Source organism: Priapulus caudatus, unplaced genomic scaffold (assembly GCF_000485595.1).
Source record: "Priapulus caudatus unplaced genomic scaffold, Priapulus_caudatus-5.0.1 Scaffold111, whole genome shotgun sequence".
Lineage (NCBI taxonomy): Eukaryota > Metazoa > Priapulida > Priapulimorpha > Priapulimorphida > Priapulidae > Priapulus > Priapulus caudatus.
The window spans coordinates 367,064-392,608 of record NW_014577172.1 but is presented as its reverse complement, the minus strand read 5'-3'; the positions used below and the strand labels follow the sequence as shown (position 1 = coordinate 392,608).

At 46.2% G+C, this 25,545-nt stretch overlaps 1 protein-coding gene across 1 annotated transcript in view; it reads right to left on the bottom strand.

Annotated features, from left to right (window-relative positions):
• LOC106805362 (fibrillin-1-like) overlaps positions 1–10,231 on the bottom strand; it is a 38,592-nt gene extending 28,361 nt beyond the window's left edge. Inside the window, exons 1-10 of the mRNA XM_014806923.1 lie at positions 10,113–10,231; positions 9,646–9,768; positions 8,968–9,093; positions 8,168–8,293; positions 7,576–7,698; positions 7,159–7,281; positions 6,599–6,745; positions 3,997–4,119; positions 3,573–3,695; positions 3,183–3,308 (exon numbers count right to left, since the gene is read on the bottom strand). Coding sequence (XP_014662409.1) covers positions 3,183–3,308; positions 3,573–3,695; positions 3,997–4,119; positions 6,599–6,745; positions 7,159–7,281; positions 7,576–7,698; positions 8,168–8,293; positions 8,968–9,093; positions 9,646–9,768; positions 10,113–10,158 — 1,186 coding nt within the window. The 5' untranslated portion in view covers positions 10,159–10,231. The remainder of the gene's footprint in view (positions 1–3,182; positions 3,309–3,572; positions 3,696–3,996; positions 4,120–6,598; positions 6,746–7,158; positions 7,282–7,575; positions 7,699–8,167; positions 8,294–8,967; positions 9,094–9,645; positions 9,769–10,112) is intronic.
• Between the last annotated feature and the right edge of the window lie 15,314 nt (positions 10,232–25,545).

Genomic DNA, 25,545 nt, shown 5'->3' with positions numbered 1-25,545 from the left:
AATTTTGTAATGTCACGCTTAGTGGTAATAGATTGGTAACAAGATTTGGTAAAAGAAGATTCTACTACTGTATGCTACTGCTCTGCACTACAACATTTGCTGCTGCTATTGGCACTGCAGTACAATACGCTACTGCTACTACACAACTACTGCTTGCTGTTGCTCCTGTCCCTGCTAGCTACAATACATGCCTGTCTGCTTGGCTGTCCTCTAGCTACAACGATACTGCTTCTGCCGTTGCTGTCGCTCTACTAACTGCTTCCCATTTCCTGTGTTCTAGTACTGACAAGTAGCAGGGAAAAGGAAACGTGAGATTAACTAAGCACTAAACTTACTCAATTGCAGGTTCATCTATCATTACGTAGCCTTCGTCCACAAGCCGCAGCTGACACGATCCAACAAGTTGAAGCACATCTGAGATGACTTGCACATCTGGTTCACGCACGGTCGTCAACATCTAAGCAACACACAAAAACATACATTAGCTTCTGCATAAGTGGAAAAACTGCTAAATATTCTTACTACACCGGCGACACTTGGCTTCGCCTTTTACTTCACTCCTACTAAGTCAAAACTCAGATTAACGCAGTTAAACCCACAGCACATTGGACAAGAGTGAGTTTTGAAATGAAAATTGTGAATTCAATGTCCCGTGTGTGATGTGAATATGTAGAAATAACCCACATACATGTCCACCATAATAGGTTTAAACATAGATAAATTATTCAATATATTGTGTCTATGCAACTCTGCTAAGTGCTGGGATAAAATGTAAGACTATATAACTAGAATAACTGATTTAATATTTTCTTGAAAGATATAGAACTTTGCTCACAAATAAATGTCGTGCAATGGAGAATATAACAATGACACGCAGCTTACACCTACCACTGCCCATGAGAGGCCGTTGCCTGTAAATCGTTCCCTGCAGTCACACAGAAAAGCTCGCGGCCAGAATGTTAGAGCAGCACAGCCTCACTGCTGCAAATCAATCAAGGTCTCATCACTACTCGTCCACATCTGTAGAACAAGAAACAAAAACAATTATTAAACAGAGGAAGGAATCATAGAAGCGAATATTTTGTATAATAATTATACGCAAAATATAGAACGTTAATTAAACGCAATAAAACATTTTGATATCATTTGTGAATTACAACTAGCAGTATATAACCTTGCGTTTTATAGTTTGAACAACGTTAAAAACCAAACCATAGTAAAACAGATCCTAACTTTGCGCAAACATTATGCGTTAATTGAGTGAGACAATACCAAGGCAGTTCACTCCATTGCCTGAATATAGCCGATGTCACATTCGCAGTTGAATCGACCATCAGTGTTTTGTGCATAGTGCGTTCGCATCGCAGTTGTCAAGTCCCGAACGACATTCGCAGATATCTGATACAGGAGAAAAAAGTCCAGTCATTCTGGTAATCCTACACTCGCACATGCCACAAGTAGATATTTTTAATTAAAAAAGTACAATATCGAGCTATTGGGCGCATATCAGGTTGCAAAAATAGCGTTAGAAATAAATTCTTGAGTTTAAAACCGTATGAAAAATTCATAACTAGTTTAAAGTTAAATTATTGTTGATGTAAATTAAATTAAAATTCAATAAATTAAACCATTTCGAAGCCCGCTTCGGCAATCACTCACCGCTGCAGGTGATGACACCGTCTCCTTGGTAACCGTGTCGCAGTCACACACGTAGCTTCCATCAGTGTTGCTACAGGCGGCCGGGCGTTACATCGTCCAACCCTAGCTGGCATTCATTGGTCTCTAAAATGCGATATACATGACCGATTGATTAGTTACCAGAATCATAATGTCGGTGTAATCAAAATCAAATCAAAAATCAAACACAAAATCAATCACAATCAAAACGTATATATTCAATGACGTGTAAAACGCGAAACAGGTTGGGAGCTTTAAATGTATTCGAGAACAAATTTGAACAGAACGAATATTGGCAGATTGACTAAGAACTATCGGGAGCACGACAGGAACATTACGTGATGTTCCACCGGGAATCACATACCCGCGACTCTGCGTATTATTGTGTAAAACGCAACTACAAAATGATAATTCTCTGAAGACAATTAGCACATTGATAATCACCAATCTTCTCATGTAAATACTTTAAACATTATACCAAGGCACTGCGTTCCATCTCCTTCGTAGCCGGCGCGCACTGACATCGGAAGCTACCTCTGTGTTGTCACAGTCAGCCTTGAGGTCGCAGTTGTCAGTGTTTAGCGCACACTCATCATTGTCTACAGATCAATAACAACATATATAATATCACATCAATATATATACATACATATATATGTAATACATATATATATATATATATATACATCAATAATGATAACAGAACACCGTTATTAATTAAAGTACCGGCAGATGTGTTCATCTTAAATTTCGTAAAATCAGTGCTATTTCACGTATGTATACCTGTAGGTCTTTCAGACCCTGATTTAACTGATGTAAATTAAAAGCACTTGAAAGTCATGTTTTCTCGAACTAATCATTAAGGTATCAGAATTAAATTATAATAATAATAATAATAATAATAACTTATTTATTATTATTATTATTATTATTATTATTTGCAGATTCTGTTGTTCGGTGAGTTGCTGGCTACCTGTGCATAGGCGACGTCGCGCGGTGAAACCTGTGGGACATGTGCAGCGGTAACTGCCCATGACGTCAACGCAGAGGTTGTCGTCGCAATCATCAATGCTATAGCAAGCACTCGTTCATATCTGCAATGACACGGACAACCGCGCGCTATGACGTGATCCAGGTAGATGTTATTTAATCTCGTATAGTGGTAACTTCGTTCATATTGACAAATAAATCAGTGCATAGATAAATGAATGAATAAAATAAGTAAATAAATAAGTAAATAAACAATTAAATAATACATAAATAAATAAGTAAATAAATAAATACATAAATAAATGAATGAATAATAAATAATAATAAATAGAATGCGCACACCTCCTCACGCTCGGCCCAGATCAAAAGGATACACAGCACGAAACCTAAATATCAGAAAACAAGCTTATCCACATTAATTTATCGGCAGCAATTGTCTTCGATGTACGATATCGTAATATGTGACACATGCGGTTAGATAAGATAGAACACGATAGAACATTAATTCTACATACTTAGACAGTTGATTCCATCTCCGGAGAATCCAGGCATGCAGTCACACATGAAGCTGCCGGGTGGGAAATTCAAACAGTCGGCCCTCACGTTACAGTTATGCGTGCCGTCGCTGCATTCATCGTTCTCTGCATGCAAAGATATTATACGTGTATCACGTTGACGAAGAAGGGCACACATTAACTGTTATCATTTCATTTACTGTGTGTAGATAAATTCAAATTTATATTTAAGCTAATATATCAAGGTAAGAACATCAAGGTAAACTATAGAATTATGTGCGCGTTGGATTACGATAGTCTTCGTCGGTATATACTAACTGTTGTATATCAGAGAAAATTTAACAGAAAAAAAGAGAAATTGAATTGAAATAAAGCGTATTCATCACACACCTTGACAGATGACACCATCTCCCCTGAAGCCGTCCAGACAGCGACACTGGAAGCTGCCGATGTCGTTAAGACATCTCGCATTTTCGTCACAGTTGTCAGTGTTAGAGGTGCACTCATCCACGTCTGAAACATCCACCACGCTGACATGATATACAGGCCTGATGGTAGGAGCTGAGAGTGAATATTGTGAAGATTAGAATAATGATACGTGCCCTTACAGTTGTGTGCGTGCGTAGGTATGTGTGTGTGCGTGCGTGCGTGCGTGCGTGCGTGTGATTAGTGAGATTCTGTGTACCGTTAATTCTACGTCATATATTATACGGGCTTCAACATCCCACGTCAGTGGAACCGTTAGTTATCACGCGTCTGTTTTCCTTAGTTCATAACACGGTCTCTCATGTCTCTATATGCGGGTGATATTTACCGCTGCACTGGATGCCATTTCCCGTATATCCGGCATTGCAGTCACAGGTGAAGCTGCCGTCAGTGTCGGCACACATCGCATTCACATCACAGTTGTGCATCTCCATCTGACACTCCATCATAGCTGAAGATAAAGACACAACGAGAACGTTAATTTGCCATTAATTAAACTAATTAAAGTTAAGTTAAGTAAAGTAATTAATTAGCAGCGGGACGTGCGTGCGACATAATGACATTGCAGCTCGCGCAATATACATTCAATGCATGAACAACTGTTAATGACAACAATAACAACTTTGAGATGCGGTGCAGTAGTGCTCGGTCCAGCGCATGAAGGCATGACCATACTAGAGTCATATTAGAGCTTGCGCATGTCTTTTTGCTCACATAACTATTAACAACAACAACTTGTAGATGCGGTATGGCAGTGTTTGCTCTATTTTAATCATCTAGAGGCTATGGCACGCATACATCGAGTATTACAAGTGAGAGGCTGTTCACAAGCTATGCATGCGATACGGTTGTACACGCGATACGGGACTGCAGTAACAATACACTACCCTCTCCCCCATAACTAGTTCACTACATTTTTCTATTGAAATTTGATTTATTTTTGTACTTTTTCAGCATTTCGCAACATCTCTCCGGCATTAATACGACGTTCACCGAATGACAGACAGTACACCGACCGCGTGCATCTACAATGAACAGATCCACAAAGCACTGCTCTCCTGCTCGTCCTCCTGGATCCCCCCCCCCACCCCAGCGATCAGATGAGGCGTGAATTATCCGCGTCATAAAGGAGCGTGTGATACTGACCGCATCCTGTGTTATACTGACCGCATCCTGTGTGCATCCCCCGCAAACGCAGTTATCGCATTTACCATAAGGCATTGACCGCCCGTCGGCCGCATTGGTCGAGTGAAGGACAAGGTACGCTGCGTTGACAAATCTTGCATGGCTAATTTACGACATGCGACTATAGTTTGCAACCAGCTGGTAGACGACGATTAGCGCGTAAATGTTATCTGCATGCACGCGCTGAGCTTATTTATATATATATATATACCACGGGATATACTTCGTGTGTTCGCAGCGGATGGTGAAATTAACAGAAAGCTGCCGATTTCAGTTTTCTATTGCCATTCATGCGTCCTTCAGAGCGCGATAGCGACACAGACCTACGCCGCCCCACAATTAAAGCGTCACAGAATATTCCATGGACAGTCAGATGTCGTATCGGATATCCGGATCTGTCGCTGGATTCGTGTATACGCGTGCGATTGGAGTTCTTCCAGTTGAGTTGGCTGCGTTCGTCATATTCGTCTTCCGTGGTGCGTTATTCTGCTCTAATAACCAGCCATTATGAAAGCCGAATAGTTTGGGAAAGCACTCCGACGCTATTAATGACATTCAGAATTCGTAGGCTAAACAAATTATCAATCTTTCGCCGGCGTGGGTTTGTATACGTGCCCTCTGTTACGTATGCGTGGACTGTGAAGCATAAAATCTATGATAGCTAGATGGTTATGCAGCTCGCGCTCTCTATCAAAGGACATGTTGTGCTTATTACTCAATATATATCAGGTTTATTAACGTGGGATAAATATGTAGATAGGAGGCGATGTGTGTGTGTGAGCGCGCGCGCGCGCCCGCGTGCGTGCGTGTGTGTGTGTGTGTGTGCGTGTGTGCGTGCGTGCGTGCGTGCGTGCGTGCGTGTGTGTGCGCGCACGTGCGTGTGTGCGTGCGTGTCCATGTGATGCGTGGCCCATCGCGTGCGCACAGAAAACCTTAGGATTCAACCGTCTTCCGCATAAAAAGAAAAAACCTGCCTGTAGTTGAAACGACTACAGGCAATGTTGAAGACGATCAGATATCTGCGATGCTCATTTGTCTTGCTTCTGCATCGCGGTACCTTTATACGCCAAGGCGCGAAGGTCACAGGCAACCGTCATTGCCTGCAGGCATACACACACACACGCGCGCGCGCTGTTTTTGTGAAAGCAAGTCGATATTATATAATATAATAATAATACGTAATATTTAGAACAACGTCGCATATTTCACATTAGCAATTCGGTAGTGGAACTGTGCCCCGTAGAGAACGTCCGGGCCGCGAAATTTTTTTTCCCCACTTGAGTTCCGGACCCACCATAGATAGTGTTTTGTAATATATGGTTCGTATATATATGGTTGGATTATAATTAGTGTTAGGGTTCTGTTACGTGTTAGGGTTAGGGTTAGGGTTAGGGTTAGGATTAGGGATAGTGGGGATTCATTTTACATTGTTGCTTCGAGGAAGTGGAGTGCGCTGATTGGCTGTGGTCCGGAACTCAAGTGGGAAAAAAAATTTCGCGTCCGGGCCTCTGCTTCTTCACGCATGAAAATTCGGTAGATTTACTCTGTCTCACGACGTGGTTACTGTCATACGTCACTCGCTTCTTTACGACAAATATGTTATGACAATTATTTTATTTACGACAAATATTTTACGACAATTATTTTATAATGACAAACAATTTCTCGCTGCTTTAAAACGGTGACAGTAAGGATGAGACGGTACGACAATGATCGATAGATGGCGTTAAGATCGATCGATCATCGATAGATGGTAGGTTGCTGCTCACCTATGCACGCCCCGCGTCCGTCCGACTGATAACCTTCCCGACAGTCGCAGCGGTAGGTTCCATCCATGTCGACGCACTGCTGGTTGGGGTCGGGACATGTGATCGTACTGCATTCATCGACGTCTGTGGAGAAACAAGCCAAACGTTTGTGATAAACCACCAAAGACGGTTTTTGAAAAAAATGATTGCCATATGTTGTTTTAAACTGCCGCGAAGTAATTTTGCCTTGCGAGAACGATGTTAAAAATATTGAACAGCGATATAGTAAAAACAGATATTCGATGAAATCATCAATTCGCGCTATCAAGTCATACCGGCGTGTGTGTGCGTGCGTGCGTACGTACGTGCGTGTATGCGTGCGCGGGCGCGTGTGCGTGCGTATATAGGTGGATGTGCACCATGGCTAGCTATAACTGCATGCACAGGACACATTACAGTCAACATTTCACACCAAGGTAATTCAATCAGCAGTGTAGATTAAGATCGCTCTTTTCAACGTTCAATACCCATATCGGAACATAAAGATCGGCGCTTACTTTCGCACGTGACTCCATCGCCGCTGTAGCCTCCCTTACACTGACAACGGTAGCTGCCGACGGTGTTGCTACAGAACGCGTTGACGTTACAATCATGCGTTCCTCTTGTACACTCGTTCACATCTGAAAATCACAGCATCGCATAATCAAACAACGGAATTCTACCCTCGAGTCAGTCACGCCGTGAATTCTCAATAGATTCCACAACAACAAACCAAAAGTTAAGAACTGGAACACTTGCAGTGACGTCATTGTTTGATCAGATCACAAACTGCGTTCTAACCAACGTGATGACACCTTGATCGGTGACCTGTGACAGAATGACAGCCGTAATAGGATAAAGGAAGGATTTCAGTAATGGGAGAGCGCATTCGTGCTGCTCTTCTATGTAACAGCAGCATCTCGCGATGTTCTCACCTGTACACACGAAGCCATCTCCCGTAAAACCGATGATGCAATCACAGGTGTATCCGCCAAAGGTGTTCTCGCAGTTTGCGTAAGCTGAACAGGTGCTAACGCCCGTAACACACTCGTTGATATCTGCAAGTAAAGTAGTAAATGGTAATACTACACATTACGGAGCTACGTGAGCTAAAAACAATATAGCCAAAGTACACTTTAGGTACACTATTGACAGAAATGAAATTAATGTTAACATTAGTCTTAACATTAACCTTCTTAATTTTTCTTAATATCAGTCGTAACATTAACTCTTTCTCATAGACCGCTAATAGAAACATTGCAATGTTACGAGTTTCTCATAGAGCAGAGTATAGAGGTCCGGTCTACTGGTAAAAGTTGAGGTTAAGACTAATGTTACTAATTTTGTTTCTAACAGCGGGCTCTAGATTTTTGGCTACGGTTACCGTGGATATGGTGTGGTGTAGAATAGTGAAGTGGTGGTCTATTGCAAAAGATTTATGACCTGTATCAGAAATGCTCGCGTGGACAATAATCATATAACTAAAAAAAGAAGTTTGTTTTAATGTAAAGAGAACCAAAGCACAACCTGAACATTCGATGATTCCATCGCCAAGAAATCCGCTTGGGCATTCGCACGAGAAACTGCCAGGTTCATTCTGACACTCGGCGTTTCGGTGGCAGTCGTCCATACCCAGCCTACACTCGTCATAATCTACGGGAATAAAGTGTTGTTGACTGGTATGTAGTCACGCGTAATGGTACTGGTGTTACTATGCTCGCAATGCTGGGGATTCATGTCATATAGCTTCTAGGTACGTCGTGACTGTCGGTCATGCGACTAGAATGTTTAGACTGACTGCGAAAAGGGTTGACATATATTCAGTTGACGTAAAAAGACTATTTCAACGAGTTGCCATGCGGATAGGTGCGCAATTTTGTCTTTTTTACGATCGTCCCAATTTTCTTCATAGTCGAACATTAGCCGTGGCTGTGAAACTGAATATCTATGCATGTAGTTTACGCATAAAACGTTTGGTTGTAGAATTCTTGACCGGTTTTAGAGATATAGCTGCATCCCTAAACATAACTTCGCAGTCGTAAACATAACTCCAACCATAACCGTAAATTCTGGCTATCGTCTCTTCAAACACTTCTGTGTTTTTGTCTGCCCTTAGCAGACAGCATTTACGTTACCAGGAGCTCCAGTCGTGATTCTATTCGTTCCAGTTCAACGAATGATTTTTCACGCCTAGTATACCGACCGATATACGGTTTAGAGTATCGCCTTCATTGCTCCATTGACAACGACGGCCCCCTAGCGACAGCACGAATTGAAAGTGTGACTACTATATACAGACAGTGAAGTGGTTTTCCAGGTCGACCTACCTGAGCAGGTGAAAACGCCGTCGCCCGTGTATCCGTCGGTGCATTCGCACATGAAGCTACCGATCATGTTCGTACAGGTGGCACTGTCTGCGCAGTTGTCGATGCCGTGCGTGCATTCATTTACGTCTGCAAAAAAAGGGTCACGTCTGAAAAGACGAACTCTTGACTATAGAGCCGCGACACGATGTATATGTCATGTACTACCCGTCGTTAATGCTAAGGAGGGCGGTTTGTTGTTGTTGGGGTGTGGGGTTGTGGTGGTCGTGGACTCTGCTATGGGTGGGCGTTGCGTGGTGGTTGGTGGTGCTGCTTGCTGCTGCTGCTACTGGTGGTGTGTGTGGCTGCTGCCTGCTGCCTGCTGCTGTTGTTTGCTACTGGTGTGGTTGGTGTGCTCGGCTGGGCTACTGTGGTGGGTGGTCGGTGGTGGTGAGGGTGCGGCTGGTGACTGCTGCTGCGGCTGCGACGGTGCGGGGGCTGGTGGTGGTGCTTGCCTGCTCCGTATGCTGCTGCCCACTGTGGTGGTGGTGCCGTGGGCTGCTGCTGCTGCTGCTGCTGCCTGCTACTGGTGGTGTGGTGTGGGGCTGCTGGCCTGCTGCTGCTGCTGCTGCTGCTGCTGCTACTGGTGGTGGTGGTAGTGTTTTAGGTATGACGTTGTTGTGTACGCCTAAATCTAATTACCTGAGCATTCGACACCTGCTCCAGCGAACCCGGACAGGCAGTGACAATTGAAGCTACCCTCGGTGTTGTCGCACATGGCATTTCTGTCACAATTGTCTTCGCCAAACAAACATTCGTCGTTGTCTGAAATATACCATCAAGCATGTAAACAAAAATATACCATCCAACCAGTATCAAAGATATACGATCTAACCAGTAACACAAATATATACACGATCAAACTAGCAACAAAAATATACGATCCCACTAGTAACAAAAATATACGATCCCACTAGTAACAAAAATATACGATCCCACTAGTAACAAAAATCGTCAAGCAAATCGAATTTAAAATCACAAAAATTTGAAGAATGGTCAGAGGGCGCAGCGTATACTGCGAATAGTATGGACATACGATATTTTATAAATTATTGATTATATTTAATTAATATATATATGCTGCGCCGTGCTTAATGATCTCTTCTCACCTCTACAGGGTAATTCGTCACCAACGTAGCTGGCCGACACGTGCATTCGTAACTGCCGATAGTATTAAAGCAATCGGACAATATCATCAAGAGCACACCAATTAACTCGCATCGTCTGACTCATCTGAAGTTAACAAGCGAGTATGATATCGACACGTGAACTTTCACACAACTGACCAGTCCTAATACATGGTCGATAGCATGGGGTGGTAGTGGGAAATTAGTTGTTTTTTTCACGTAATAAGTGAGCATGATTTAAGCAAACACGACTGACACTGGTGACTCGTACATGAAACGATTCACTATCTACACTTATACTACTCTATGCTCTCACACGAGTAAATAATAAGGAACCGCAACAAAATAAATAAATTAACGTGCTTACTCGGGTTGAGATAATCATATGCGACTACGTGAATACGAACAGGATGTTTGTGTTAGCTGCCCATGGCCATGTGCGACACCTATGCCTGATGCTCGTGTGGTCACGAGTGCCTTCGTCTGATTCATACATATTGTTTATCACGTGTATAACAATTTATTCAGTATCCGTTATTTATAATTACTTATCAGAAGCATGCGATTGTTGGTAAAGAAGGGTTTTGGATTAGCATTCTACTCGGGGCTCGTGCGCGGACTCTAAACTCTAGCTCAAAGCAATGCAGCGACGTACGCGTGACACAGTGATGGATCTTCGGGGCGTGTGTGGGCAAACATCAGTCAGCTACAAGAAACAGCGGGTGTGGGACTGCCCCGGATGATCTCTCGACCTTCAAATCTCGATGACACGAGCCGTCCGGATGTGACAGCCACGTGACAGTAAAGACAAGCTCGCATGTAAATAATCACCGCATGTATGGGCGTCTTTCATTCACATCAGACATCGCCTTATTATATAAAACAATGCCGTGTATGTATCCTGCGGTTGTTTTTCACAAACAGGTATATATATATATATCTGGAATATAATATCAGAGCATATAATGCGTTTGGCATCCGCATGTCTTGGCCAACAAGTTAGTATCATGGGGTAATGCGGGGACATAATGACCAGGACGTGCGCTGAGAAGTAGCTACGTGCATGTAAGATATTGAAGCGCGATGTTGCCGCACTGGTACAAATGCGAAGTGTTTACAAATGAGCAACAGGCGACCGTGTTTAAATTGTTTTTATAAGATGTTATAGGAACGCGAGCGATTTTTTCCAATCAAACCTGAAGACACGCAACCTACTTTCCAGCTATGCACTCACCAAAACCAATTACATGTTCTGTATGTAATGCCCAACCATATATAGTATGCGTCATGCATCGAGACGAATTTAAATCGAAGGAGCATCGTCCTACATATTATCATATTATATATAGAGCTCTAAGATATTTGCTTAGTATGTCCTTGTATTGCATACATAATTGGTTTTTGCATCCTGACAGCTCGTTGTAACTACCTGCAGCAAACTACCTAACTACCTACTACCTAGCTACCTACTACCTAGCTATCTACTACCTACTATCTACTATCTAACTACCTACACAATTCCAGCAATTAAAAAGCAATCAGAAAACAACAGGAACGGGAGAAGAAGGGAGAAGGGACGAGAAGGGGAGAGAAACGAGGAGAAAGAAATAGAGAGAAAGAGAGAGAGAGAGTGGAGAGAGAGAGAATGAAAGAGAGCAATAAAGAAGGAACGAGGGCGAGAACAAGCGAGAAGTTTGGAGAGTGGTTGAGTGCATGCGTAAACATATATAAACAACGTACCGGCGCAAATCTCGTTCTCATAAACGTATCCCGGCGGACAGATGCATCTATAGCTTCCGTCCATGTTCTCACACTTAGCTTCCCGAGGACACATATCATCCATCATACACTCGTTCATATCTGCAAAGTAAAGAAAACGTTTAATATATACGATGATTACTTATTATATATATAGATAGTATAAATATATAATAGAATATATATTCCATAGTTACACAATTAAGGTAAGCAGAGACATATCGGTCAGTCCCAGTGAATACTGAGAGGTGTGCGAGCGAAAGAAAAAGGAAACGTAAGTAAGACATCAAAACAGCAGAGAATACAGACGGGAGATGAAGGGAAAACGAAAGGTCATCACGTTAGAGAGAGAAGCAGAGCGAGCAGCGATGAGAAACGAGAGGAGAGAGACGAGATGAGAGAAGAGAGATAGAGATGGACGAGCCCGAGAGAGAGTAGGCCGTAAGAGAGCAGAGAAAGAGAGAGCTAGGACGAGGAGAGATGAGGGGCGAGCAGAGAGAGAGAGACGACCGAGAGCGAGAGAGAGAAGATGGTAGGAGAGAATGGATGGAGAAAGAGAGAGAGAGAGAGAGAGAGAGAGAGAATGCGCGGCGCGAAGCCAGATATCGAGGGAAGAAAAGACAGAGAGGAGCAAGCATGGAGCAGAGAGAGAGAGAGAAGAGACGAGAGAGAGAGAGAGAGAGGACGGCGAGAAGACGCAGAGAATGACAACACGGACCAACGCAAATCGCGTGTTCGTAAAGGTAGCTTGCGGACAATGCAGCTATAGGCTTCCGCAGGCTGCTCAGCACGAGCTGCTGGGAGGCACACAGAGCATCACATCATACTGCATCCCAGAGCGGCAACGTAAAGAAACACGGGTAGATTAGCGGATGTGTGTAAAGGTTATATCTTACAGTATATAGATAGATATTATAATAGAGAATATATAGACATATATGAGATGGCTATTATTGTGTATTAGTTATTTAGTTATTTATGTATTAGGTAATTTATAGTCACACAGGCACGCACTCCCTCACGCACGCACGCCAGCACGGTACTCACTCACTCACGCACGCACGCACACACTCACGCACGCACGCACGCACGCACACACGCACGCACGCCACTAAACGCAGTACACGCACCACTCAGCTCACTCACTCCACGCGCGCACGCACGCACTCATGCACGTTACTGCACTCACTCACGCACGCACGCCACTCCACTCACGCCCGCATCGCACGCACGCACGCACGCACGCACTTCGATCATGAATCAGCGAGAGGCTTATGGCACGCATACATGCGAGTAGGACAAGGAGAGGTCTTCACAAAGCTGAGCATGTGCGATACGGTTGTACACGCGTACAGGACTGGCCCAGTAACAATACGACTACCTCTCCCCCGATAACTTAGTTCACTACATGTTGTCTATTGAAATTTGAGTTAGTTGTGTACTGTTTCAGCATTCGCCAACCTCTCCGGCATAAAGAACGACGTTCACCGAAGGACAGGACACCGACCGCGGGCATCTACAAGGAACAGATCTACAAAAGCAACTGCCCTCTCCTGCTCGTCCTCCTGGATCCCCCCCCCCACCGGTGAGCGATTCAGATGACGGCGTGAATTATCCGGCGTCATAAAGGAGCGTGTGATACTGACCGCCATCCTGTGGGATGACTGACCGTCAGCCTGTGCTCATCCCCGCAAAACGCAGTTAGCGCATTGACCATAAGCGCATGGACCGCCCGTCGGCCGCATTGGCGAAGCCGAAGCGCAATCGGTACGCGATGCGATGACAAAAAGCGATGCAGGAGCTAATTGACGACATGGCGACGATAGGTGCAACCAGCTGATGGAGACGACAATGAGCGCGTAACATAGGGAATCTACGGCACGCCGCCGAGGCTGATGATAGATATTATATATATATATATATATACAGCCGATATATTATATAATACCACGCGGATAGACTGCGGGTAGTTCGCAGCGGATGCTGCAAATTAACAAAAAAGCCGCGAGTTCAGTTGGCTATGTGCCATTCATCCGTCCGGCAGAGCGCGCATAGCGACACAGAGCCTACGCCGCCCCACAATTAAAGCGCAACAGATTCCATGGACAGTCAGAGGCGTATTCGATATCCGGATCTGTCGCTGGATTCGGTAGCACCGCGTTGCGATTGGAGTCTGCCAGGTTGAGTTGGTGGCCGTCGTCAGATTCGTCTGCGCGGTGCGTTATTCTGCCTCTAAGAACAGCCATTATGAAAACGAATGTTTGGCGAAAGCACTCCGACCGCGGATTAATGACATTCAGAATTCGTAGGCCCTAAACAAAGATCAATCTTTCGCCGGGCGTGGCGTGTATACGTGCCCTTGGTTACGTATGCCGTGCACGGGGTGGAAGCAGAAAAGTCTAACCGATAGCTAGGGTGGTTAGGCAGCTCGCGCTCTCGATCAAAGGACATGCTGCCTATTACTCAAGACTATTATCAGGTTTATTAACGGTGGGATGTGAATATTAGATAGGAGGCGATGTCTGACTGTGTGAGCGCGCGTCGGCGCGCGCCCGCGGGCGTGCGTGTGTGTGTGTGTTGTGCTGTGCGTGTGGGCGGCCGTGCGTGGCGTGCGGCGTCTCCGGCGTGCGTGTGTGTGGTGTGCCGCCCGCACGTGGGTGGGGGCGTGTGGGCGTGCGGGTCCATGTGATGCGGGCCCAATCGCCGTGCGCCACAGAAAACCTTAGGCCATTCAACGTCCTTCCGCCATGAAAAGAAAAAACCTGCCTGTAGTTGAACGACTTACAGGCAAGGTTGAAGACCGATCAGAGATCTGCGATTGCTCATCTGTCTGGCTGCTGCATCCGGTACCGTCTATACCGCCAAGCCGCGACGGGTCACAGGGCAACCGTCGAGGGCCTGCAGGCAGTGACACCACACACACGCCGCGCGCGGCGCAGACACACGGCACACAGCCACACCACGCGCGCGCCGCGCCTCACGCACACGCACACGCCCACACGTGAGCATACGCACAAGCGACGCACAAGCCACGCACCACCCACCACACGCGCGCGCGCGGCACAACGGCGACACGCCAGCACGCGCACGCACACACACACGCACAGCGCACACCACGACGCACCAAGCCACATCACGCAGCAAGCCACGCACACACAAGATCACGCGCGCGCACACGCACACGCACTACGCACACGGCCACACGCACACGCACACGCACACACGACACACACGCACACGCACACGCACACGCACATACGCACAACACGACACACCAGCACGCCACACCACACACGCACACGCACAAGCACATACGCACAAGCACGCACACACACAGACACGCGTGGGCGCGCACACACACACACACACACGCACACACACACACACGACGCACCACACACACACACATCACAACACACACACATACGCGACACACACACACACACCGCAGCGCCAACGCTCAGACAGTGTGGTTATACACGTGCAGGCATCGTGACTCGACTGTTGTAAAGCGATAAAACATCGATTGCCACTTGGGGTCGCGGGCTGCTGCGTGAGCGAGCTGGCATGACGATATCGCCGTATAGATCGCCAGCGAAGCGGTGCGGAGTTAAGTGAGAGAAAGTGTGTGAGAGAAAGAAAGTGAGTGGCAGAGAGAGGAGAGTGATTGAGAAGGAGTGGAAGCGAAAGAGGGATCAGTTGTATGTGTGTGAGAAAGAGAAAGAAAGTGATAGAGATAGGGGAGAGGGAGAGAGTAGGAGTGGAAACGAAAAGGTGTCGAGAGAGCAAGAAAGCTGTCCGTGCGTGGCGGGGGAGGGAGGGGGGTGAGAGAGAGAGAGAGAGAAGGAAAATAGCCGAGAGCGGACAGAGAGAACGAGTGGAAGAGAAGGACCGAGAGAGAGACAGAGAGAGAGAGAGAGAGAGAGAGAGAGAGAGAGAGAGAGAGAGAGAGAGAGGAGGAAGGAGAAGGAAATAAAGAGAAAGACGCGAGAAGAGGAAAAGGGGATGAACGAGATTGCGAAATTAGAGCTACAGGGAGATAACGAAAGCAAGAAAGGGGATATGAGTTTTAGAATGAGAGAGAGTGCGCGCGCGCAGGGACATCACCGATGTTCCTCTAGGCGTCGAGCTGACTGCATGCCTGCTACTTACTGCTGCAGCTACTGATGCGCCTGCGTACGACGGCGGCTGCTACTGCTGCTGCTGCTACTACTACGACTGCTACTGCCTGCTACTACTACTACTGCTGCTGCCCTATACTGCTAGCTGCCTACGACGACTGACTACTACGACTACGGCTACACTACTACTACTGACTACTACTGCCTACGACTACTTCGACTGACTACGCTACTACGACTACATTACTGAATGGCTGCGCTATTACTGCTCCTGCCTACTACTACTACTACTACTACTACTACTACTACTACTACTACTGCTGCTGCTGCTGCTGCTGCTGCTGCTCCGTCAACGTCGCCGCTGCTAAGATTGAGGGCAATCGGTCAGCATCGTGCTGGTACCGTCAGTTCGTGCGGTGAGAGAGGGATGCAAACAGCATTGTCCGCGGACTTCAATATGCTCAGCTGTTTGACTGAAGCAGTGGCGGTAGATGAATGCTTACGCACGTTCCTGCCTTTACACAGCCGCCGCTGCCAGCAGCTAAGCATATTGAAGTCCGCAGACACCGCACTCTCTCACCGCACGATGCTGACCGATTATATATATTGGGTTTGGTAGGCGACCTTTCTGTTTGAGTACATAACCAAAAACTCAAAAAAACTTGCCTAACCAATATGAGCGAACGCAATTCAACAGAATTTTACGACCCTTCTTGTCAATCCATCGGAAATAGTTACGGCGACCAGAATTGTTCATCTTTCATGGCTTCTCACATTAAACGCGGAAACGGTATCGGACCACAGTGTATAAACAGGAAATAACATACATTGCTCTAATGCGGTTGCAACAGCTCTTCACTAATATGGTTTATGCATTTGTATTAGCATGGCGATACATTGGGTCTTTGTTTAAATCTATGTGGTGGCTCTGTACTAATGCTTTGCTGAGTGCGCGCTAAATCAGTTTTGAACATGAATTCATTTTTCCTGTGAAACATGGAAAAATATGAAACGAAAGCAACTAGCGTCTTAAAGATACTTGCAATAATTTGCATTATTCTACACGCGGTTACTACTCGTGCATAATATGGCGTGGCACGCAACGTTACCTGCATGTAAAGTTACTTCCACCGCCCTTATAATGCGCGGAGGACAAAGAAAGAACAACACCCAACGTCTCGACAAGATATCGCTGCTGATGCTAGCGATGAAAACACAAGGTTATCAAAGTGAACGAGGGCTCGTCGGTACTACAGAGATGAGATGCAACCATTGTCGGTTTAGAATTTTTACCTGTGCTGCGTAGGAATTCGTTTAATTGGAATTTCAGCCACGCAGGCGAGCTGAGCGGTGACTCATGGTTATTTTTGCGTATGACGTACGAAATCGCTCTTTAAAGTACTTGTCATATTTGTTGTTTGAACGTTGTGTAAGCGGTGGATCGCCTCACGCAATCTACGAAAAATGACGATATGAGAGCGATTCAAGGTTGAGAGCCGTCGCTATTTCTGACAGTAATGCGTTGCTAAACATATCACAAATATTGGCGCGCGAGATTTGATCCGAAATTGTTCGTTTCTTTATACTATAACATGTACGCAGTTCTGGTTTTCCACCTGCTGATTGGCACGCGTTAACACCTATACCTCTCGCCTCGCTTTCTTAACAGCTATTGCATTCGCTGCCGCGATCGCCAAGAACCATAGAATGCGCAGAATTCAAAACTATATCATCGGGCGCCTGTATTGTACCCTCGACACGATCGACGAAGAATATCCAAACCACTTTACATTCACCTAACGCTGCTATATAAATGGGAAAAGCAGGCAAGACTGATCACAGGTCCTCGCTGTAGGGCATACCTGGTAAGAGAGAGAGAGAGAGCGCGCGCGCGAGAGAGAGCAATCAAGAGAAAGGCAGAGAGCTGGCCTAGCCCAGTTGAATACCCTTGACCCACATTGGCCGGAATTGGACTGCTGTTACGCATTCCACAACTTTACACGAGTCATCCCCCTTCAACGACAAGCCCGCCCCCTGCCGGTGCCGCGTGCATCTCAGACCGACGTTTGCTCATCACGCGGGCGGTCAGGGAATGCGATAATGACTGGAATTACTGAGACAATGACATCTCTACGCGCGCGTCTAGCTTCCGGTGCCGACGGTCGCACGTCGGCCGACGAAGCGAGACACGTGACCGCGGAGGACGTTTGATGCGGCGAGGATGACGTGACGCTAACACGTGACAATGTTTAGCATTATATCCGTAGCTTATGTTTATTGATAGCCATGATTGTTGCTGATATCATTGACTGATTCCGATGGTGGATGATGCGATAGATCTGTGTGTAGCGCCAACACACACACACGCACAGTGTGACACTGAAATGCATTATTTTACGCGAGGTTCGTGATATCGGCTTGCCTCACTTGGTGTGTGGTACACCTTACTGAACCAAATATTCTAAATTTGTATTTATTAGACAGACCGACAGATAGACAGACCGACAGACACACAGACAAACAGAGAGACAGACGGACGGACGGATGGATTGACGGACGGACGGACAGATGGACGAACGGACGGACGGACGAACAAACAGGCAGACAAAAAGGCAGGTAGAATGACAGACAGACAGGCAAACAGACATGCAGACAGCCACATATAGATAGTGAGAGGAAAGGTCGATTAAGTATGATCTGCTTTTATACCCCTTAAGAAGCTGTAAGAAGATTAGGCCCTCGCCGTGTGCATACCGCGTAACAAAGTAAAACTACTGCTACCTAATAAACCATCAAACTCAACCCGTGACGTCGCCACGGAAACGGTAGTGAACGTAAAACCTGACACAAACATAAATTACCAACAGCGCGGAATAAACTACCATAAAACGACGAGGATTTCATTTGGGTTTATAACGCGAGCTTTCATAATATAGACGCGCGCGCGTGCTACCACGAAACTCCGTGTGACTCGCAAATCTGAGAGCGATCTATCACCGACAAACTACATCACCGCCCACGCTACGTCTCCGTGTATTTATGACGCAGTCGGCAGCAGCAGAACGCGAACGCCGTTAAACAATTTCCTCAAGAACTCTTCGCAGGTAGACTAGAACACCTCGGCAATTTGCATATCGTGACAGTGATGAGTCGAAGGGGTGTAACATTGCCTCCGTCGCTGCCTGGCAATAGCGAGGTAACAAGCCTCTGGGAGTACGCGCCAACGTGTGAAACATTGCCTCCTGTAGCCCCCACGATAGCTCCCCCTCTCTCTCTCTCTCACCAAGTACGAGCAGTTACCCGCTGTGCATAGCGCTTCAAAAAACATCCACATCCTCTTCGCTTTTCGCTCCACTTGCAGCGAACGTCATATACCGATAGATAGATACGATTTTATTTTTTAATTTCGAAAAGCGGGTGTTCTCGCGAGTAAGTCTATATGCGAAGTTGGACAATGAGCGAGTGAATATACATTCACCGGAAACCGCGTGACATAAATCCGAAACGTTGATATGATAGAGAGATACTTGTGTATCAACGTTGATATAGCTGATAGCGATCATGATAGTTCATGGATGCCGAACGCACCTCAAATAAACAGATAACGAGCTTCAATAGAACATCGGTGGCGCACAAATGTAGCACACACGTGCGCGCATATATATATATATATATATATTTATGTATATATATATATATATACATATATCGGGTGACGGTCTGTCGTTCAGCATTACTGTCATGATTAATTACATCTGATGACAGCGCGTATAAAGGAGTTAAAAACTGTCACACGCTGGGAGCCGCACGCACGCAGGGAAAGCGTAACCCGCACACGAAGAGCGATACACACCGATGACCTCCAACTAACTAGAGCTGTTCATTTGTCAGGTGTCGGCGCGGTCGCGCACGATCCCTCTTGCGGCTGACTTAGAGCGCCATCACGGGAAATGGGATCGGAATGATTCGATCATCAATATATTTTGCGATTAAGGAGTAATATTTTTTTATCTGCGTGCGAATAAAGATGAATAATCAAGCTTCATGCATCGCGTTCACCGGCGTGTTATCGCTGCGTGAAAAATGTAAACCGCAACTTTGTTTTCTTCGGACACCTTCGACGATAGGCCTCCCATAAAAAACGAGAGTGGTTCGCACGTTTAGCACCAGCTCGCCAAGGAAACAAACAAGGTCAGTAGAGCGTCTACTATGTGTCGGTTTGTCCCCGTCGCAGCGCCGCGCGCGAAAAATCTCAGGAATCAGGTTAAAATGCCTCCGAGAGAAACCACCTGTTTACGCATAAGCCTCTGCGTGCTAGGCAACCCCTGCGATGATCTGGAGTGGTAAACACAGGCGAAAAATACAAGAGCTGTGCCTTTCATCGCTGCACCGTTAGAGATCCCTCTACAGATAAGATGAGAGGGATGGCGATGTACATACTCCACACGTAAATCTCATACTCACGACATACTAGCAAGGAGAGACAGTGTCACACTAAGGTCTACCTGTTATGTTGCGTACTGGTACGTTTTGCTTCGTGAGTCCCTCGCGCGTGGGAGTTTTTAGAAGCACTGACTTGTTGAGTAATGTCTGAAGTCAAGTTGAGTGAAATCCTATTTGGTGCGCATGCCAAGTGGCTGCATTTTTTTATTAAAAACTCTAACAAAGTTGTCAAGCATGGACTCGACCCGCAACACCAATCTCCTTCGCTTCGTTTTTCTCGCGCGCTCCCCCTTTCTCTCTTCCTTTCTTTCTTTCTCTTTCTCTCTCTCTCGCACACTCTCTCTCCCTCGGTCTCTCATTCTCGGTCTCTATACATGTTTCTCTTTCCCGCAGGCCCCCGTGTACGTATAAGTTAACGTAAGCGTTGAATTAGAACGGAATTGGAACCCAGCTGTCGAAACAACAATGACCACCTTGAAACATTATTAAAGTAAAGTTTTTACTACGTGACTAACTGCATCGTAGAAACATTACTCTATATCTCAGTACTACAGATTCTAGGCCGCTACCTGCGATATATATACAACTCCGCGTGCGTAGCTTTGGTATTTTAAGCGTAGCCGCACAAAGCCTTAGTAATAACAATAATAATGACTTTACTCGGCAAGTTGACAATCGATTCGGGCTAGTTGCGCAGAATGTAAACGTAGATTTCAAGAGATGGACCCGATGTCTTAGTTTTAATCAAGTAAACATGAAGTACGTTAAGCAGTAGTGCGCGCGCTGTAGTGAAATACGAACAGTATAATGTAATCCTCCCACATTTTTCTCCTACATGTCTCGCATATATTTCTTTGCCAGACTTAAAGATTTAGACACGTTATGTATACCGTTGTGACGTATTCGCGGGATATACTGCCGGGGGAACCACGCTGCACTTCATGCAAACTGAAAGATCAGGTTGTGACCATCCCAGCTTCGTCCAACGCTAAAAAAAACTATGACATTCCGCCTAGGCGGATTTTTACCCGTCTATGTTGCTACATCATATAATTATGAGTAGGAATTCGGTTTTGCGTCACGCACGGTGGTCTACGTGGTGCTTTCTTTACTATGAACACAGTATGATGAAAAGCTGCGTGTACGGTGGCAATTATATTCTGGACTGACTGCGCTCATTATTTCTTCATCTTTGAATTAATTACTCACGGTTGGACTTGTTTGAACAGACAGATTAGAAAGTCATCGACTTCTGCGCTTTACATCTTAATGGAAAAATAGATCTTAATTCATTTCCTTTTACCCGTAAGCATGACGTCATCGGCGCGACTACAAGACGCCACAGCGCGCAGGAAGTAGATACCTGCCTCGTGACCTTTGACCCGCTTACGTAGCTTAGAGGGAAGTATGGCAAAGCTGGTTTGGGTCATAGCGGGTAATTACCTTACTATCTCTCCTCCCGTCCCATCTTCACTTCCATGTCTCACCCACGCACCCCCATGTCTCACCCACGCACCCCCATGTCTCACCCACGCACCCCCATGTCTCACCCACGCACCCCCATGTCTCACCCAACAGCAGATGATGATGACGATGATCATCATGTTTCTATTCAGCACGTTGATTCGCGCTGTCACTCGCGTTCTCTCCCACGCACCCCCATGTCTCACCCACGCACCCCCATGTCTCACCCACGCACCCCCATGTCTCACCCACGCACCCCATGTCTCAGGCAACAGCAGATGATGATGACGATGATCATCATGTTTCTATTCAGCACGTTGATTCGCGCTGTCACTCGCGTTCTCTCCGCGCTCGTTCCACTCGTTGCGCATGCGCGTTGGCTCCGACACCCAATAAACGTCGAAGGTTGAAGGGGAGTCTGACATTCCTGCCTATCTCAGTATCTCAGTATCTGTCTATCTCTCGCTCGTCAGTGTCCGTTAATACTGCAGTATGCACCTGCATGCCTCTTACCCGCGACCCGAGAGGCTGCTTGTCTTTGTTACGCGTTGATATCGCATAATAGCAAGTATTTATTATTATTATCAAGGTATTATTATCAAGGTATTTATCAGCTCTTGATAATAGTTATAAATATCGCGTTAACACTCATGTACTCGCGGCGAGTGACGCATGAACGCGTTGCTCGAACGTTCAGCTTCGTATAAGCTGTTTAGTTACAAGAACACGCTCACAGAGAGCCCGGCCGTGACAAAATAGCACACCTGCTATTTTCCGTAAAGCGACCGGCCGTTTCACACCGCTTAAGTCGAATTTCGATTTTTTTTTCTATGGAGCCACTCGGCGATTTACTAAATCGAATCCGATTTGTCGTTGGAAATTGAGCGGGTGTCTGTATGTCAGGGGAACGGGGGTTGACATTGATGGCGCTTATTTTGAAGAGCATTGATTCGTGTCTGAATGCGCGCGCGCGGTCTGTCTACTTTGTTCCCTCTCCATATATCATCGTAGTTGACAGGTAAGTGACGCGTTTTACCTAAAGGATCAACAAGCGAATTGCACAGCCGTTATGTGACAGGCTCGGGAGCATAGCGGCGACGGGCGTATAATAGAGAGAGAGAGAGAGAGAGAGAGAGAGAGAGAGAGAGAGAGACAGAGAGAGAGAGAGTGGGGATGGGCAGTTTTACATACCTGCGGCACAGGACTGCGGTAACGTTAACGATCTGCTGTGGTAATCGACGGAGGGGATCTGCGCCACGCGAGCCCGCGCCCTTCTATTAGTGTAGTGCGCGCGTAAGAATGTGAGGTTGGCGTCTGCAACCCTTCGTCTAACTAGAGTCTCTATATACGGGTAGGGTGTAGGATTCCACAGCGGGGTGCGCTGTAACTCTTTCTCTCACACACGCGTGCCACGGGGTCTCACGCGCGGCTTTTACCTGCACCACGAATACGGATCGTAGTGCTGATCGTAATACGGATCGTACTACGGATCGTAATACGGATCGTAATGCGGATCGTAATACGGATCGTAATACGGATCGTAATGGAAGCGTTGTCAGGGCGGCTAACGGAAGCAACGACATAATTAGAACTGTGGTAAAAACACCGGTGTCACGAGCCGCCAGGCTACATATCGTAGACGTGGCAAGCAAGCTACTCTTAGCAATCTAATAACGGCATTTCGCTAAAGTTTAACGATTTTCTGACCGGGCACCAACGATAAAAGATCTTCAGGCTCAACATTTAACGACTAATTCTGTGGTCTAAACAACAAGCCGCGCCAGTCGCGTAACACTCTGTATGGTGACCGCTCCACGCCTCCACCTCATCACGCCCATCCCACACTTGCACACTAGCAGAGCTATTATTTACGTCGCATTGTTACTGTTGAAATCGTGCGCACGTAAAAATGCATTTCGTACGGCGTGTGGTTACGGCAACAACCATAACACCGCACAGCACGGCAGGCGGGCACGCAACGCGCGTGATGCGTGCACGGTCGCGTGCTAACTGACGCCCTCACCGCCCGCGATTCGCTTTTAGAGGACCGGACGGATCAATTTGACGGCTCCTGAAATCGGATGATTGTTGGGGAAAACGCGCGAGTCATCCCGAAACGTAAACTTCTCGCTGAACACCAAATGCACCGCCCAACGAGCTGGCAGCGTCATAAAGGAAATTGCTGTTTGGATCGATAGCGTGATTTCATAGAATGTAATAATAATATATACATACACACACAGCCGCGCACAACAGACTATACAAATGCACACACATGCACACACGCGCAGCACACACATGCACGCACGCGCACGCACAGCCACAGCACACACACACACGCACACAACACGCACAACACACACAGCACACCACACACACACACACACACACACACACAACAACACACACAGCACACACACACACACACACACACACGCACACACACACACACACACACACACACTAACACACACACCACACACACACACCACACATACACACACACACACAGCAATATATATAATATAGTATATAATATATAATGATACATATAAACGTCCCCAAGTCCATACTTGATCTATAACTTACAAAGGATTCATACATGATCAATGTTAGCCCGCCGATAGAAATCTGATATGTTTAAACGATATATTATTCAATAAGCGCGGTATCGCACACGCGCAAGACATACTCTGGAATTTTGACGCTTGGCTGTAATGTATTCGAAAAGTTTCTACTGCAAAATCCTCGTTGCTTTCTAGACTGTTTTGTTCTTGAAAGTTGAAAGTGTTTTTCGGTTCTGGCGGTTCCGCTACAAAATGTTTGATCCTTTACAAAAGGCATTACCCTACGGAGAGACTATTCAGGATCCCAGATGTTGCTCTCTCTTATCCCCCTCCATTTCTTTTCTAGCTTTCTCTTATCTCTTTTTCTCTCTTTCTCTCTTTCTCCCGCTCCTTTCTTCTAGCTTGTCTCTCTTCTCTCTTTCTCCTTTCTCTCCTTTCTCATCTTCTCTCTTTCTCTCTCTCTCTCTTCTTTCTCTTTTCTCTCTTTCTCTCTTTCTCTCCCGCCGCCCGCTTCTCTCTCTCTCTCTCTCGTTTCTCTTGTCTCTCTCTCTCCTTCTCTCTTTCTCTCCTGGTCCTCCTCTCTTCTCTCCCTCTCTCTCTCCTCTCTATTCTCCTTTTCTCTTCTTCATCTCTCTCCTCTGCTCTCTCTCTTCCCTCCCTTCTCGCTCTCTCTCTCTCTCTCTCTCTCTCATCTCTCTCCTCTCTCTCTCTCTCCTCTCACTGTCTTTCTCTCATTCCCGCCTCCTCTCTTTCTCTTCTTCTTCTCTCTCTCTCTCTCACTCGCTCTCTCTCTCGCTCTCCTCATTCTCCCTTTCTCTCTCTTCTCGTCTCTCTCTCTCTCTCTCTCTCTCTCTCTCTCTTTTCTCGCCTGCTCTGCTCTCTCTTTCTCTCTTTCCTGCTCTCTCTCTCTCTCTCTCTCTCTCTTTCTCTCTTCTCGTTTCTCACTCTCTGCTTTTCATCTCTCTCTTCTCTCTCTCTGCTCTCTCTCCTCTCTCTCATTCTCTCTCTCTCTCTCCTCTCTTTCTCTCTCTCTCTCCTCTGCTCTTCTCTCTGCGTATCTCT